The sequence below is a fragment of the Epinephelus fuscoguttatus genome, linkage group LG18, assembly GCF_011397635.1.
Source record: "Epinephelus fuscoguttatus linkage group LG18, E.fuscoguttatus.final_Chr_v1".
NCBI lineage: Eukaryota > Metazoa > Chordata > Actinopteri > Perciformes > Serranidae > Epinephelus > Epinephelus fuscoguttatus.
Window position 1 is genome coordinate 23,394,890 of NC_064769.1, and position 19,197 is coordinate 23,414,086.

Consider the following 19,197-nt stretch of genomic DNA (forward strand, 5'->3'; position numbering starts at 1 on the left):
CCCATTTCATTGATTTAAAATGTATGAAATTGGCCTAAATAAATAATCTGTGGAAATATATGTCAGATGTCACAGATGTCACTCCAGAAGTGTGCTTCTTAAATTGTGGGTTGGGTCCTAACATGGGCTGGAGGCCTGTTTCTAGGAGCCTGAATGGATATGACTGCCACTATTTCTTAAGAGGGGAAAGAAAAGCAACACTGAAGTGATATGTTTTGGGCCTTAAAGCTCCAGTGTTTAAGATCTGGGGGATATATATTGGTAGAAATGGAACACAATATTCATAACATAACTTTAATTACTTTATTACTTTTTTTACTTTATATCTACATACAGAGCGCGTCATCTTTCACGGAGTCCGCCATGTTGTTCTACAGTAGCCCAAAATGGGCACACCAAACACAGCTCAAAATAAGGCCATTTGCATTTTCGCATCAGCCACCATAGTTCTCCTACATGCTTGACACACGGGAGAAGTTTCAGTTGGTTGCAATCTGCAATCTCACCACTAGATGCCACTAAATCCCACACACAAACTTTTAAGGTAGAAACGCAAATAATCTTCAGATCAAAATAATTAGAGTTATTTTGTTAAAGTTAAATAGTGCGGAGAGTGAAATTATGCCCTGTAAGATGTTAAGAGCTGGAGTGGAAAGCAACATTTTTACTACTTCAATTAGGAGGTTATGTTTTCAGTGAGTTTAGTTTGATTATGGAAAAATCACAGGCCCCAATTTCCTGAAACTTGGCATAAGGGTGCAACATGGGCCTAGGAAAAGATCGGAATCACAGGGTGGATACACAAATTATTTTTCACTTTGGTTAACATTGTGAGACAGAGCATTTGGCACTGACAGAATGAATGTCATACATTGTAAAATCAAGAAGATGGTAGTTAAGTTCAGTAGTAACAAACATAGCTAATTATAGAAATACAATAACTCCATATCACAATCTACATTCAAGGGTACCAGTAATCCTCTGGAGTAGCCTACACATGAAGATGCTCAAAATTCATACAGAAAGCAGCTGTTATGGGACACTCAGGGACATGGTTTTGATGGGAGAACTGGTACAGCTGTTACACCACCACAATAGTAACAACACTTTTCTCTCAAACGCAGATGGACACATGAATACACACATATCGTGCAACTGCTTCTATTCTTACCCACATCCAAATGTGGAGTGTCTGCAATAAACTCCACATGAGGTATTAAAGAAATACCTCACCCATAAAATGACCATTTGTAACTGATTTAGTTGTGCCGTGTTATCTTAAATTTGTGAAGAAAACTTTGTTTTTCTTGCATGCTTTCATGGAAAATGGCACACATTGTTTTTTGATGAATTGGGGATGATGATTAACAACAGCAAGACTATATCAAAACATCTGTTTACAAACTCTCACACAACTTGTGCAGAATAATCCAAGTCTCATTTTCATTTTTGCCGGAAAAAAAACCCCTTAGTATTGGAGTCTGGTTTTAAAGAGAGCATAGATAAGTTTCATTTTCATTTCAGTTTTAAATAGTACGTTTTTAGCAAAAGAGCTGGATAAATGAGACTTGGATTATACTGCACAAGATGTGTGGTAATTTATAAATATATGTTTTAATAAAGTTTTGCTGTTGTCATACATGGCCCCCAATCAGTTGATATATCATCATGTTCTCCGTTTTCTGTGGAAGCACGCAAGAAAAACAAAGTTTTCTCCACAAATTCAAGGTAACACGGCATGACTAACTGATGTACAAATGGTCATTTTGTGGGTGTAGTTTTCCTTTAAGGAAACATATCCAGACGCACACAGTGGTTTGCGCTATTTGCATATCTAAGACTTGACTGTCGGCCTTGGCACAGGCCTGCGACCGTGAATGCCCTTCTAGTTTGAATTTGTCGTGAGACAACCAATAACCAGAAAAACTGATTGTGATACTGTGAGTCAACATGTTCAACGGAGCCATGCAATGAAAACATCTGTGAAGCCAGGCTGGCAGACCCAAATTTAACACAGCGCAGGAGAATGCTACAGTGTTTACCAGTGAGCTCCACGACGTCAGCATTTTTACAATTATCATGTGTGCTTTGTTTTTGAAGCAAATGTGGAAGTACTGAAGGAGAAAAGTATGTATGGAAGTAGTTTTGCTGTGTGCAATGAGTCACTGTGTGAGCCCTAAAGCTTTTAAAACGTCCTCTCTGACCCAGGTGTTGATGCTCGCTGTGTCGCAGTCGGATTGTTTGGCAAAGGATGCACAGGTGTTTCTCACCACAAAGCATTGTCAGTGATTTCTGACCCCTGAGTAGAGTTTGACCCCACAAAGATTGCCATATAAATTGTTTTCTGTATTATACTGCAGAGAAAATTAATTCACCTCCATGAGCAGAGGAAGAATGTGAAGAATTATAAATTTCACATTTTATGTAAGATTGGTATATAGAGTCCTTTCTTTCTAACACAAAGTAATATACAGCTTGGTTCCAATCATTAGCAGTATGAGAGAGAAACAGGGAGAAGCCGTTGTCACAAATCACCTGCCATATTTAGGCCCCAAAGTTCATGCCAGTTGCCAAAGGCTACGTCATACATGAGGCCTATTTCAGGAAAATGCAGACCTTCTAAAACATAATTTTCTGCCTCTTTCCGGGCCATCAATCATTTTTAATCAAAGATGTCTGAATTTCGTTTTTGTTTGTAATTCCATGACTTCGGCGCAGCGGCAGGCTGCAGGTTCGGCCTCTTTTTTCTAAGTGTGTTCTTGTTAAGGTGGACTGCTGGTTATAAAGATGGCCTTCATGTGCAGTGCTTGCAGCGTGCGATTTACTACAAATTCATGTGTCATCTGTTTTTAAGCATCAAGTCTCAGTAAAAAATGTTTCAAGAACAGGCACGCTCAAAAATGTGTGTGAAATTGTACAGCTGGTTCATACTGAGAGAATAATGCAGTCGGTGCCATCTATGATTTTCTGTGATATTGCTAAAGAACACACTGGTTGCTCCAAAAATGGAAAGCACATTTGGAGAAAATCCACTGTAAAGGAGATTTTGTGTTTATATGATGTCATAAAAAAAGCTTCTTCTAATTTTTGGATTTGCGGTTTGGACTTGTTGAGTTGAATTTTCAACATTTTCATGAGGTTTTTTTTTTTTTTTTAATTTTTTGTGTATGTGTGTGTGGTGCCACATGGTTATTCAAATATCTCCAGTCACAAGCATATGTTAGCTTTTTTTCAACTCTTCAAACACACACTCGGCCCCCAAAATCACACTCAAGCCTTTTGGGACACGTCAGAATTGATGGTTTACCTCCTATTAGAATTTGCGTGTGTATACGTATTTGTATGCGTGTGTGTCCCTTTGAAGTTCTGAAGTCCGCCCACCCTTCTGTGGCCCTACATTGTGCCGAACAGCTCCATTTGTCCCACCTTAATCCCCTGACGTAAACTCACATAAATCACACTGAGTTGTTTCTAAACGTGGGCAGGCTGGGAAACTCTGTCCCTCTGTCTGGTTTCCAACTCCCATGGAGAGTTTAAGAGCTGCAGGGTATTCATTTGACTGACCACCTGTATTGATAATGGTTTCAGCTTGAAGCAGAAAATAAATTCACGTCTCTTTTGCATGCTAGCCACTGGTTATTCTTTGACAGGAGCTCTGAGATGATTTAGAGAGGTGCCCAAGTAAGATAAAAGCACCTTCACTCAAAGAATGGTAAAACATAAGGTCAGAGATAGATCAAATATGAAGTAAAGACACGTACAAAGCTTGTCAGTTTTTTAAAGGTCCATCAGGCTTCATTGTTGCTGGACATTGTTCCTCTCAAAATTGCTAAGCAGACGAAATTCTCTTGCGTTTACCAAGAAAACTTGTTTAAAAAAAGGTTACTAACGATCAAATGTTGACATTGTACTTTTCCTAGTACCCCCTCGGTTGTCTTCCATGGCCGTTCCACACTGGGACATAGTTTTAGCCAACCCTTATTAGTTCTAGAGATGGGGCAGCATCATGGCACCCAAAGTGCATCGAGGCCAACCTCTCTCTATCGATGGCTCTGGGCCAGATTAAAGTGCCGGGGCTCATTGTTTACACAGCTCTGTGGTGCCACGGCTGAGCAGGCCCAAACAATGGGCCCCTGCTCCCCCTTGTCAGAGTGAGGGGAAGAATGGAGACCTCTTGACATGGCAACCTGAAGCCTCAATGCCTCCACTTCACGTAGCTGAGAGGGTCAGTGCGAGAGCGAGAGGAAGAGGGAGACGAGGGGAAGCTGGAGATAAGGAAGGAGGAGAATGGAGAGATGAAAATAGAGGGGGAAGAAAAGATGGCAGATATGGGGGGGGGGGGGGGGGGTAAACCAGGACTGCGGAAGAGAGAAAAGAAGGTGAAGAGAAATGAAACAAAGGGTAGTCCGTGAAAAGAGAGGAGTAGAGGAAAAAGGTGAGGTGAGATGATTACGCATGGAATGGGTGAAAGCGCTCAGTAGCCAGCAGAAGCATGAAAGGACACAAGGAGAAAGAAATAGTTCAAAATTTCGGAAATTTTTTAATTTGTTTCCTCAATGACAACTTTTCAAGTGTTTCCACTGTGCTCCCGTGATCCAGATCATTTGGTGTACGGTGACCATAAAGCTCAGTCCCAGCTGTCACAAGCCAGTTTATTTCTTATATGGACATTTGACAAAATGTTTAATGCTATCGTAAGTTTTTAGTCACATACAAACAAACATTAAAGTTCAATGATGTGAACGTTGTCACTGGGAAGACAGTAAACATGAAGGAGGCTCTGGGGAAGTACAAGAACACAAACACATGTTGGTTCCATTGCACTGTGGAAAAGGAGGAGAAACTGGTGGAGTGAACAAGAGTCCGTGTTTAATTTGTGTTCATCTGATCCACCAACAATTTATGACACGGTTCACCTCTCATTCCCACGATCTCCTCTCAATAAAATAGCTCAACTAACAAAACAGACGCTGGTAGGGAGCTAAGGGGACAAAATCCAAAATGGATTATACCAGGGGTGATTGCTCTGAGACAACAAGGGAGGCTGAACTTCCCCTAAAATTTCATAGAAGAAATGGTCAAATATGCACTATTGAATTTACATTAAAATAAGAATTTACACTGCATTAAACATGCGCTAGGATGTATTTAACCTCATGACTATGACGTTCAAACGTCAGCTGTTTATCACCAGTTTTCAAACGCGACCTCCCTGTCATACATTCTCGTGTCAGCACGGTGGACGCGGAGCCTCCAAGCATTCCTATGAGACAGCGCTGAACAGGGTTTTTTTCATGCAGCAAAGCGAGACGGTCATTGGATAAATAAGATAAAAACGTCACCTCCTGGGAGGCTCAGCTTCCCTGGGACCTAATGGAGCGGTAGGCAGGAGAGTTCGCTTGGTGTATGCATGATGATTGGAGGAATTGTCTAAAAGGCTGAACCCCTTTATGATTGACAGCGCTTTGGAAATACACACCGGCATCGTTGCATTTCGAGCTCAGTCCCATGTGCATATTTGTGAGTGGAGTCTTCTGACAGAGTGCTGTCCAGAGTTCCTTATTTCCATAAGCGATATAGCTCATTTTCACCACAGTTCAGGTGTTTAAACCCACCTGAAAATCTATGGCTTGAGTGTGGTTGAAAAACTGATGTAAACTTAAAGTGAGCTTCCCCTGTTTGAGACCAGCAGCCGCCACTGGATTATACTGATGCTTAACTGACAAGAATACTGTCAACATATGAGGCCTTTTATCTTATTATTATAAGATTATTGCTAGAGTTATGTGCTTAAGGAACTGTTAATATGTCATGTTTCTTAAAGGGAGTTTGGTGTAATATTGTCCTCCAGGAGCAGGATGGGAAATAATCTCAAATAGTGACACTGTGAGATCCTCAGTCTTTGCAAAATCTTATAGTGTGTGACTACATGCGCAAGGGTGACTTTAGCTTTACTTACTAAATAATGTTGCTATGCTATTGTGTATGGTAAGCCAGGCTAACTGCCTCCCAGCTGCAGCTCCATGGTTAACACCAGTCCAACACCTTTATCTCTGTATTTAAACCATAGCAAGGACTTCATTACACTTTTCCTATGATCTTCTGAAACAGTACAGTTAGAAGGATCGTATATGTCTTGTTTCAATTTGCTTGCTGTTTCTCATTATTAGCATTCAGAGGTGGAGGTCATCACTTTTCTTTTTTTCGGTCGCAGGTCACTTTCTCGGCAACAACACAGTCATTGATGTGCTTCGCCGCCAGGGATATGAGGTGGAGCACACCCCTGCTGGGCAGCCCGTAAACAGGTAAATTTACTGCCTTAATTTCCCTAAACACACACACACATAGTAACACACACACTCACACATACACATCATCTAAATTTAGTGGACTGCATTTTGTGTTTCATCATGTGAATACATGTGTATTTAATTAGTGCCCTAATATTATATGAGCTCCTAACTTTACAAAATTACTGCAGAAATCAATTTTTTTCCCCCCTCTAAATACTTGAAATTGTAGTGTCGGCTAAATCGGCCACAAAAACGCAAAAGCTTTAGTTTCACTGATGACAAGAAATTGTATATTGCTGCTGAGCCTGATTTTGGTTCAAATCTGGACATGATACAAACTTTAAACCTTTCACACAATCATCAAAGCTCTAAAAATCAACCTTAAAATGATTTATAATGTGGCACATGTTGGGTTAGGTGAACTAATTCAGGGAGACAAAGGTAAAGGAATAATTTGTTCAGGGCTTTTTTCAGTTCCAGCAAGTTTTTTGAACAACAGTTTCCCATAAAAACCAGAAGAAATGTCTGAGAAACGAGAGAAGACAGAAGAGACTGACCAAGAAAATTGCTGAGAACGTGAGAAATACGTAGATGACGGATGCAGAACTAGGCAGAAAATATTATGTTTCGCCATAGTTGTTGCACATTATGATTTCTTCTGAAAACATGAGTCTGTAAAACTCGAAGGCCCATATTTTATCACTTAAATGAGTGTAAGGTTTCATGTCCCGGCCACATTTTACAGGGCAACCGCTGCCTCATGGCCCTGACAGGAATATATATTTCTTTCAACTTCTTCACTGACTGGGTTTCAAATGGGAAATCATTTTCCAAGTAAGCACAACTCCATAGTTGCTCTGTGTTGGTTTGCAGACCCAAAACAGATGTTCAAGTTCTGCTGGCCCTTGTGAGAAATGCGTTGTCTGCAAATAATGAAAAACTGCTCTCAGTAGTTATTCGTTGAGTGATTCTCCTTTTTGGAGTACTTTCCGTCTACAAGTGTCCCGGAACATGAGTATTTGTTTCATCGCCTCATTTGTAAGATTTATTCATTTACCTGCACTGCTGACACTGTAAACCACAAATCTACTAATCACGAGAGACTGATTTTGGTGTTGACGTTGTTGATCACTGAAAAGAAATAACCAGATTCATAAGACTGTTGTTGTTGTAAGAGGACATAAAAAGGATCGTAATTGACTTTAAACTTTAAGCACTAAAATAATAAACTTACCTGTGCTAACACACCGGCAGCAAACATTGTGTGTCAAAAACACGCCCTTATTGTTTTCAATGTAGAACTCACACTGGTGGCGGCAAGACGTGCGCCGGCACTCCTAGATCCACCACTATACGCCACTGTCCTATTTCCAGCCTCACCACCCCTGTAATTAAATGCATTTTCCCTTACTCACTGTCTGCTTGCACACACCAGCTCCCATAGCAGCTCTTTTTCTCTGCTCCTGTGGCAGCTCAACTCCTCACCTCACCTTTGATGTATAAAGAGAGCTCTAGCTGTTGCTGTGTCTCGTGTGTGACAAAGAATGGATAAGGAGAGACTTGTTGTTGAGTCAGAAGGATATCCCGAGTTAAACGACCCACAATCCTTTCATTACAAAGACAACGGCCAAAAAGATATTTCCTGGTGAGTCATAGCTCTGGAGATCGACTCTTCAGGTCAGAAATCAAGTTTAATTGGGGGCTCTGCACACGTGATTCTAAGCTAATGCAGAGATGGAGTAGTGATAACTTTGTGTGGTTGTCTGTTGACGAGCTGCAGCGTAATGTGTCCAGTGTGTGTTGGGGGCGGCACGTGTTTTTAGCTTTATACTATCAACTTTAGATAGGATTAGCCAACAGTCAACTTTACATTAATTTGCTCTCTTTTGTTACCATTGGATTGAACTATCATTCTTAATCCGAAACAGATAAGCTGTGAACATTATCCATTAGCAGTGAGCTTTCAAGTTTTAATCTTTAACATTTGAATGAAATCAATATCCTGTCTTTGATACTATTTTTAATCAGCAATTTTTCAGTAAAAGCCGCTCAATGTATCCATCTCTCTCTATATTAGTATTTTCTTGTTGTGGCGGGGTCCGCCATTCCCGTACTGAATATATTTTTGCCCTCTTTGCATGAAACGATGCACTGTTAACTATCCCAATGCTGAATCAGAGCTGTACAAAGTTACTACTGCTGCTTAACTTGAAAAGCATTCCACCTGTGAAACACGGACTGGTTTTTGAAGTAGAGAAATATCCCGAACTGACTGCGACTATTCATAAAAATTAGATGTTATTCTTGCATTGCCTATTTGTCACCTCAGATGTTTTCAGAAACATATTTTAGTGCATGGTTTAGCTGTGAAATAAGAAGGTTTGCTTAGGCCAGTGGGGTTTGGCTTTGTTTCGGGTTGACTGTTTTCAACATGGTCACAAACTTTCTTATTTTACAGCTAAACAGTGAACTTAAATATGTGTCTGAGAACATTTGAGGCATGAAATGGCGAGCACAAGCATGTTTGACAGCTGCGTTAGAGACACTCAGCTCTCATTGGTTGTTTTTGTTCAGTGCAGTGGATTCTTGCAAATGCCAGGGGAAGCACTTGGAGGAAGAGGAGGAGAAATATAATTTTTTTTCCTATATATTATCTGTCCCACATGCTACCATCAGGATAGAGTGACAGTTTCATCAATTATAAAAGTCAACTACAGTTTTAAATAACTATAAACATTTCCAATTTATTTTGTGCTCCCACATGTTGTCAGAAGATTTAAAAAAATATGACTTGTGGCTATGAAACTGTGGAACTCAAACATTTACTTAATCCAAGCTTGAGTTTTTTGCAAAGGGAAGTCTGATCGACGGAGCTGCAGTCCCTTATGTGTAATTGAGTACTTGGAGTCAAGGAGTGTGGTGCGGTGGTGGGATAGCTGTAGGGATCTCATGTTTGCTCTTTTCATTTTTAAGGAAAAAAATATGCTCAGTGATGTCCCTTATTCACTGGGGCTTTCTTCTTTTTTTTTTCCAACTATGTAGATTGCAGCACAGATAAATCTGACAAAATCCCCACCGGCCACCAGTGAAGTGTTGTTGAAAAGGCCAACCTCAGCAGAGTTCATACCTCCTGCTGTGAAGCATGTAGTGCACTCTACCATAGCACACTGTGTGGGTGGCTATCTCAGTGCAGATCTGTGCTCTGGTGTGCGTGTGTGTGCGTGTGTGTGTGTGTGTGTGTGTGTGTGTGTGTGACTAAATGAATGAGTGAATCTACTTTCACACACAGGCTCTGTGTTTGATGCGGGATTATGAGCCTGTGATGAACCTGCATATGGCACAGTCACACTGGACCACTGTCATAGGTTAATCTCTGGAATTCTCCATTCACACAAGACCTGGATGTGCACTGCACATATCTGCTAAACCTCAGCATGCATAGTGATTGTTGACAATAGTTATTAATCCCATTAGAGATGGCCAGCAGCTCATCAGAGGCAAGATTGTTTTTAAAGATGGGTTTTGGTTTTGTTCTCATACTTCCCATTCCCGTGCTTTCATTTGTTTTTCCAGATTTGTTTTTAGAAAGTCCACGATGGCCTCTTCTTACGTAGCAGGAATTCCTCCTCTTCTCCGCTCTCCTTTAATTTAATTTGACCATGGTTACACACGTCCTTTCCAGGCTGCAGTGGCACCTTTTCAATGGGACATTCGTTTTCACCATATCACATGAAAGGATATCTATAAATTCAGCATCTGTAGACCTGAAACTGTTGTAGAGACTGGCATCTATAGTCAGGCTGTATTCACAACAGTTACAGTGGATTCCAAAGTCACAGCGAAAACATACCAAAATATATTACAACATCCATAGAAAACACTCAGCAGCGTAATCAATTTCTCCGCCATTAATCCATTTGTTCAGGATCTAATTCTCACATGCGCTTCATATCTGCAAGATTCCACCTGAGGTGACTAAGCCCGTCTCTTCAAACCAAACTCAGTTATGTACTGGCATGAATTTGGCCCATGTTGGTATTTTGCAAAATGTCAATTACCATGCACCCCACTGAAAGGGACATGCATTAATGAAATACATGAAAACAAATATTGCTGAGATTCACATTTGTCAGTCGTAATTTGCACGCAAACAATCAAAGTCTACAGTTTTGCTGAACTTAAAAAGCCTCCGCAGGTCCTTGTTTTATAGAGAGGTAGGACACATGACATATGCTGACATTAAATGTCACATTTAACTGTTGCAAAAGTCTCCCATCTCATGTTCCTGTGATGTGCACCCTCTAGGAGATCATCATCCAGGCCCGACTCGCCAGGGTCAGAAGACCACCACGACGAGTCCCCTCTCCTGGAGCCTTTCCTCCACGAGCTCCCCCACAAAGAGGACGATCAGGGGCGTACCCTGGAGGATGACCTGCTACCCCACATGCTTCTGCCGCCAGATAGCCTCGAGCTGCTGGAGAAAGCAGAGAGGAAAATGCTGAAGAAAAAGAGGAGGAACAAGCAAAAGAAACAGCGGCACCGGCATTTTAACGACCTCTGGGTTCGCATCGAGGAGAGGTAAGGGGGGGGGGGGGGGGGTCAAGGATGAGCGTGTATGGGATCTTGTTTCAGATAAACATATGTCATCAATGACTGCCTCTTTTACTGTGAAAGGGGAGTGAGGAGAAATGTAGAAAAGGTCAGACAAAGGGGCACAGATGGGAACAAAAGAGAAGAGTGTAACGGGAAAGGCTGAGAGAAGAAAGACAGAGGATGTGAGGGTAGCGAGGGGAAATTGGAAATGTGTAATGCAGTCCTTCCACCTGTCTATAGAGTAGAACTGACACTTCCTGGTGTGATGCCGCAGGCTCAAACAGCCACCGTATCACATCACCATACTCTTAATGCAGTCTGCACACACTTCACCACATACGCACACACACACACACACACACACACACACACACACACACACACACCCTGCAGTGTGGCATGAGTCCAGACTAGTTCCTAGCTGGTATAAGTGTCTTGGATGTGAAAATAGCAGCCTGGGAATTCCTACTAAGTATCCGGTTTTGGTCTCACAGTAGCTCCAGGCAGGGACTAACCGGACAACAAAACAAGCTCACCTTTCAGACAAAAAGGAGACCTCTGCACAAGGTGTGGTTTGCCATGTTGGAACTTATTTTAGATTGTTGTAGACGCAAAATGTTACGTTGTCAGGGATACGATTATGCATGTGGGCAGAGAGCGAAGAGGTTAATTTGAAACCTACATCCATTTTCTACACCCACTCATCCTGCTCAGAGTTGGAGGCTGTCTCATCATATACAACACATATAGTCAGACAACCACATTCACTCACGCCTACAGGCAGTTTAGAGTTTCCAGTTCACCTGACTTGCACATCCATAGAGTGTGGGAGGAAACTGGAGCACCTGAAGGAAACCCACTCGAACACGAGAAGAACATGCAAACGTCACAACAAAAAGGCCCCAGGACCTTCTTGCTGTGAGGAGACAGAGCCACCTATCCACCTTGCTGACCTCTCGCTGACTAATGATTTTAAATATATTATGTGTTATATTAGAACAACTCAACTTAAATTCAATACATTAATTAACTGCACAATCATCAGCCTAAAGAACAAGGGGACAAAATTATCTCTTTAAAAATTACACATACATTCACCTTTCAATTTGTCTAGCTACATATTCAAAAAGCTGTTGAGTAATATTGTCAGGAAATTAGCATTTGCTTCCTAGATAATATAGTATAAATCAAATTAATATTCTTTTTATCAATGTTTGTATTTCTTCTTTTATCTGACTCCTGAATGAGCTTGTGTTTGTATGCCAGTGTGGAACATAGAGCTTGTTTTCTGTGGCCAGTGTTAACATTATACAGATGGAGGCTGGGTCTGTTTATACAGAAACATAAACTCTGGTCCTGTCACAGCCGCAGGTGACCATTACACATTGTTTTAGTACAATATTTAAAATATGTGGTTCACATTTCTAAGTTGTCTGCACATGATGGTACTTTTCCCAACTCTTCCTCTTACGCTGTTAACACCAAGTGTCGACTTGTATGGCTGAAAAGTAAAGCTAATGTAGAAGTGACAAAAACTGCAGTTCCATAAATGGCCACTTGAGGCTGGCCCCAAAAGTGATGTTGAAATGCCCAGCTTTACAGCAGAAATAAATGTGTTTACAGCCTGCACAAAAATGATTTTGGTCTCTTTAGCATGACAACTGTACAGGGGTGAATTCTAATATAACTCACCCATATACATTTTTATTAAGGCTTAAAGTTACACATAATTAAAGATGTTGCCACTTTGAGTGACAGGCTGTCTGCGGACAGCGTCCTTGAGCTCCCAGTCAGATCCACCCTTCTGAATCATTTTCCCCACAAATACAACAAGCTAATGTTTTTAGCACAAGTCTATGGCATTTTACATTGTATAAATTAACCTAGCAGCTAGTAGACTTTTCCTCTTCTCATATGAAGCCAGGGACAACAGCAACATTTAAGGAAGATAACATTACAAAATGTAGCTCCATTACAGCTCACAAGGTTCACTGACAAAACAACTGTCTTATACTGAACATGTTTTCCAAACATATATAACATGCTAACATTATTAGCACAAGCCTTTATACTTTGTATAAATTAGCCTAGCGACAAGCGGAGATTTCCTCTGCTCATATGAAGCCAGGATAAATCACACACAAGACTTAAAATGCTATTTTGTGGAGGCTTTATTGTCTTCACAATTTATTGTTTCTTATCTGTGAATTAAAGTGAATAAAAGCTTTGTTTCCACTGAGGGAAATGGTCCCAGCGTCCAAACATAGACAGAAGGTCTGCGTAGCTGCAATGGGTAGTTACATGTAGTAGCTGTCAGGCTACAGCTGAGGGTACAGCATAGGGTACAGCGTAGGCTCTGCCTCGATGTAGGTATGGTGTCAATTCAACGCAGAAGTATAAATCCTGCATCACTCCTTCATAGCTGCACCCTCTCATCCAAGTCACTGCTGGCTCCAAAAAATCCAAATCCAAAATAGCGACACCCAAAATGGCAACTCAAGGCTTCCAAACATTAGTCTGCAAACCAATGAGTGACATCACGGTAGCTACGTCCATTATTTTTATTCAGTCTATGGTTTATACATATAGCTTCAAATTCTAATTAATTTTTAATTTGGGTGTAACTTACTTTTACTCTCACCATCCAAAGACATGCAGGTGAGGTGAATGGAAGAATCCAATTTATCCATTTGTGTGTTTTAGTGTGATAAACTGGCAACCTGTCAAGGATGTTTCCCCTGGCTTGCGTGCTGGGATAGTCTCAACAGTTTTGCTATAGATTAAAAGTGTGAGCAGCTTTCAGCCACTTATGTTTCCTATATTATTAGATGACAAGTTGCGTAAGAACAGTCTGGTGTTCTGTGAGTCCTGCACCGGTGTGGGCACTGGGTGAGGGGAAAAAAAGAAAACACGGTTTGGTGTTGCTGTCTCTTAATTTCAGTTTTTACCTGGTTAGCCTATAATTATGCCAGTGATATCTAAATCCTCATTATCAGTAATTGCAGCTAACTGACGGCAGGTAATGGTTTGCAAAATTGGACCCCGCAGGACTCTGCTCTGAAGCATCTGGGGATTTTTTGCCTCCATATGAACATGTATTTTTCCATTTACAGTATACACTATTCCAAATTAGAGATGGAAAGAAAAATCCAACCATGTAGCGTCTGTTCTTCACAGGAACAGAGGGGGTTTGTGAACGTTTGTGTACGTTATGTCTGCAGAAATGTTTTCTCTCGTTCTGAGAGACCCTGTATTTTGAATGGAAAGGAAACAGACTGTTTGTGTACACATGTTACAAAGTGTACACGGTGCATGTCTTTGTATATTTGAATGTCTGAAAAGATGGCCGTGTCAGAAAGGGAAAGAGGGAGTCCAAAAAGCAGAAGCAGAAGCAGTCACAGTGGCACGATTCTGTGTTTGACGCTTGGCCTCAGAGCGATGTGACGCACCTGGTTTCCTTACACGACTTCTAGCCCTCAAACCTGAATACTCCCGCTTTGTAACTTCTTTAAAAATCATAATGTTTTCTCTGTGACTCTTGAATATCTGCTTCAATAATTTACAGAAACTTAACAAACATAAATCTTGCTGAAAAGGTACCAGAAGCCGCAGGCAGTACAGCCTTGAGCCTTGAGCCAGCAATATGTGATGGAAATATCTGATCTTTTGTAAGCCCAGCATTTCACACTGACCAGTATCAAAGCGAGTTTAATCTGCAAACAAGCTTCTGTTTGATTCTGGAGTGGGCTGTTACTGCTTTGGCTTGTCACCCGCATCTATGTCCTGTTGCCTATTTGTGTGGTTGTTCCCTCATCTATCACTGACTCGCACACAGCATATTTTAGCCATCTTTGCTGGGCTGGTGCTCAACTCTTCAAACTTTTCCAACTGTGTCCCTTCCTCAGCCAGAGAGATTGCAGTTGGCCATCCAAGCTCATTTGTCTACAACAATCCCTGTTAGCACACTCTAATTTGTCTCCAGACAAAGTCAGAATGAGGACTGATGATAGAAATTTAGGGCTTGGACATAATTTAATTTCTCCTTCTTAAATGATGATAGAGTAATTTTTCTTCATGTTGATGCTTGTCAAAAAAATCTCTCCCAATAAAACATAAATCCAGTGATTTCCAAAATGGAAAATTGCTGTTTTGCAATAGCTTTTCTTTAATATTGAATGTTACAGTGTCGTGCCAAAGTGCCGTCGCAGCCCACTGGTATGAGGAGATCCCGACTTCAGGAACTCGTGTGTTTGTTTTGCCTGGCCTCGTCCCAGTCAAAACCACACAAGCACTGCAGTCTCTGCATCAAACGGGAGAGCAGAAATGATTTAATTGTCAGACTTGTTTATAAAAGGACAGATAAAGAGAGACAGACAGGATGTGTAATATTGGGAGAGGAAGAAAAAGAGAGCAGGCAGTCTGATTGGCTGTTGGTTTATGGCCATGTGCTGATCAATGTGTTGCACGCCCAGGAGTTTTGTATTTGTAAAATCTCTACTGATTGGTCAGTGCTGTAGCAGTGGATTCCTTTGTCTAGAAACTTTCCTTTGTAGCCTTCACCATCATTAATATTTCCATTGTTTTTTTCATGCTGTCTGCATATTTTCTCTGGCAGTTGTGGATGGTATGGGAATGTAGAGAGAGTCCTGTTTTTGTGCAGATTACTTCTTGATTTTCCCCTCAGTTCCAAATATCATATAGTGGCTTAGCATTGCAAAGATAAAACAGAAGGCTGCGTGTTTAAAAATATATGTATGTAAATTAGTGCGGAAATAATAAGGTTTTACCCAAACTGCTGTAACTCAAGAATTAGGGGAGGTTTTTGAGTTGAAACCCAGAGTAAATGATTCCACACAGCTCATTTGGACTGTCTCAGCCCTTTTCTGAAATGAATGCAAAATGGACAGCCGGTTTTGCAATTAAAATTTACATTTGGGTCGTTATGCTCATAACATATGTCAGTGGCGCCTGAAAACTTGGTGTAAAATTCAAGGTATTTTTCTATAATATTAAATAGCTATATGTAAATAAGCAGCAATCAAATTTAAAGCTAGGAAAAAACATACTTTAGATATTAATTCAGCACAGCCCCTGCAGGATAGCACATTCTCACTCCCAACTTAAATACCCATGCCTGGTCAGTGGCCCTAAATGTCAAACTGTAGCCCAGTTCAGCCCAAAGATTCATAACGAGACCAGCTGAAACATGTAACTACTTGCAATGTGCTGTTCTGCAACGTTCTGAAAACCTGCCGGTTCACACCAATGCAACTAGATGAGATGGTGTATCATCTCTATGCAACAACTCTCTGTACTCCTGTTCTGATATCCAGCTTTTCAGGCTTATTTTGTGGCTGAATATAATTTGTAGCTGGAGTGATAGTGAGATACTGGCTAAAGATGCATTTGTAGTAGTGATTAAACGGTAAAAAACAGAAACAAAACAATCATCAGATGGACTGTATTCATAGTAAATATGCCACAGTAATATAAATATCCGGGGCGGCATGGTGGTGTAGAAAGTTTTTGTTTGGGGGGCTTTAAAACATAAATAAAGATTAATTTTTTTAATCTAATGTGTCTTTTCTACTCTCTTTTCTAATCTTTACAGCTCTATGGTCCAGTCTCCGCCTCCCCCACTGGTTCGCATCATCAATGGTTACATCACAGTGCAGCCACCTGACAGAGTCCACAGCCACCACAACTACCACCACGTATCTTCAGCGCCGACCACCTCCTCGTTCTCACCATCTTTACTCGTCTTCCTCTGCACATTGTTGACAGTCCCACAGACATGGACTGCGCTCCTTTAGTAGAGTATCAGGTGGGACTATATAAACTCTCACATGTGGTTTCATGTGTCAGCGCATGTAAAGCGAGGTCTGGCGATGCGTCGTGAGACCTAGAGGAGGCTGCGAGAGTGTGGAGACTCCCAGAGACTTTAATGAAAAAAAAGCATGGAGAAAGGATGTGAAATCAGCTCTAGCTGTCAGGTAACAGTACACTCCACGGGTGTTAGGTAATATAACGTTTGTGTTGAATGGTAAATCATGTCAATAGAGCATGTCTCTTACAAAGTGAGGCCTCGAAGAGCATGTAAGTTCATAAAGGTTTCTTGGAACATAAAGGTTTCATGAGGTTTTAGTTAGCAGGAGCAAGTACACAGAATGCAGCAGGAAAGAAAAGCAAAAGCTCACAAACAGGAAGTGTTATCGGACATCTCGCTGACATTACACAACATGTCAGTTCCCTTATGGATTACAGTGTTACAAAAGACACAACATTCAAACCTCTGAGAATATGAGCTCTCACTGAGGCAACTGTTTAGTGAATGAACACGAGAACATCGCTGAATATCAAATACCTTCAGTAAGTACAACTGGAACCATATGGCCTTTGTGTGTGTGTGTGTGTGCGACTGTGTGTGTGAGTAAAAGAGAGTGTGTGTGAGTGAGACAAACAATATGTCTATCAGCTCTTAACCCCCCCGCCCCCCACCGGCCTTACAACAGGGGTATTCCTCCCTGGACCTTAATTTATTCTTCCATTTTAGAAGAATCTGTTTAATGTTTTACTCTGGGGGAAATTGTACATATTGTTTCTATATAGATGTATTTTAGAAATATAAAAAAAGGAAATTATCAGATGTTTTGTTGTTGTTTATATGAATATATAAATAGATATGCAGTATATTTTTAAAAAGTGAAAATCAGGAACTAACCACCATAGCCCGCGTCATGTGTCTCACTGACATATGATTGTATTGTACTTTATGTATCAGTGTTATCTCTTGCTTTGCTGTATGTGTCTGCAGAAAGGATTCACGTTATGTGTGTTTGTTTCACATAGAGATCATGTGTTTAATTTATTTAACTACGATAGTTTTGCTGTAGGCCATATGAAATATTCCCAATATTTGTTTTTTTTTATATATATATTTTTTGCAGTCACTATGATGTCCAAATGTGTTGTTTCAAATGTTTTCCAGTATGATTTTAAGTGCATATGATGGTAATATTTCAGTTTTAAATACCTGTCTACACAGATAGACCACATGCAGCATAGTGCTTTAGGTCTTTCACATTCACTTATGGCATGAGATGATTGTAATAGTATTACCATGGCAACAATAAAATATTTATCTAGATGAAAATATGTTTTTATTGCTCATACTTCACTGCAAAGCAAATTAGTGGGAAAAATACTTTTTATACTACTGCTTGGAGTAGATAAATCCATATTTTCACGTTAACAATTCCTCAAATTACTGAATGTGTGAAGGGGGTTGCTTATCATGACAAACCTGAAGATAATTAGCACCTGAATCCAGAGCATCTTAGCATCTTTTTTAACTCATTGTTTTAGTTTTATGTCCCACAGCATTATTGTTTAGGATCAATCTCCAATCTCACCAGTGCAGTTTTCAGCACCAGACAGTACACTGACAAAACTGGCAACTAGCTGGTAAAAATAACTGAGCATTTAACGGCGAAAGAGACAGGAATTTTTCGTAGGAGCTGGTGGAGACCAAAACAGAGCTCAAAGGAGAGTTAAAAAAAGTCAATTTTCATCCATCTGGTAGACAAAGAAAATGACTTTAAATGATGCTAATATTGCTCTTTATTGGCTGGATGTGTACATAAGCAACTTCTTGCAAACAATCTCATCATTTTAACTTTATAAAGTGATAATATGTCAGCATTGTGTTTACAGCCTGTGTTGCTTGCTTCCCCCAAGTGGCCCCAGAAAATGGTGCTTTGTAAACTTCAAGACAAATTATGTGGAAACATTAAAGGAATAGCTTTTCATCCCCCAAATTACCATTTGTATATCGATCACTCAGTCCTCATTGAGTGCGAAGAAACATGTTTTTTCTTTATTGCCATGGGTGAATGAAGAATCCAAAAAACGGACAAAATTCTTGGTAAGCTGAAGTCACAGGGGTTTAACAACAAAAAATCGGCTAACTCACACAGCTTGTGCAGTATAATCCAAATCTCATTTATCTAGTCGTATGCATAGTACTTCCAGCGGGGCTGGTCTACTGCTGTCTAAATCAGTTAGTTAGTTAGTTAGTTTGTGTTATTGTGTGACTTTGGTGTTTTCAAGTATTAGTTTGGATTCACCAAAGTCACACAGTAACACAAACTACTAATCGAAGCAATGGTAGACCAGCAGCTCCTGTGTTCAGAGAGGTAAAATGGCTTTGAAGAGAGCATAGATTAAGTTTCACTTTCCGTTTAATTACTTTGGGGAGTACTGAACATATGATAATGGGGCGGCATAGCTATAAAATCGTTCATTTTTGTGA

The 19,197-nt window shown here is 40.5% G+C and overlaps 1 protein-coding gene across 2 annotated transcripts in view; it reads left to right on the plus strand.

The window, feature by feature from the left end:
• The window catches only part of trabd2a (TraB domain containing 2A), a 95,143-nt gene extending 77,137 nt beyond the window's left edge, over positions 1-18,006 (plus strand). For both annotated transcript variants that reach the window (XM_049603801.1, XM_049603799.1), the window contains exons 5-7: positions 6,215-6,305; positions 10,599-10,871; positions 16,498-18,006. In XM_049603801.1, the coding sequence (XP_049459758.1) occupies positions 6,215-6,305; positions 10,599-10,871; positions 16,498-16,699 (566 nt within the window). In that variant the 3' untranslated portion in view covers positions 16,700-18,006. The remainder of the gene's footprint in view (positions 1-6,214; positions 6,306-10,598; positions 10,872-16,497) is intronic.
• The last annotated feature ends 1,191 nt before the right edge of the window (positions 18,007-19,197 follow it).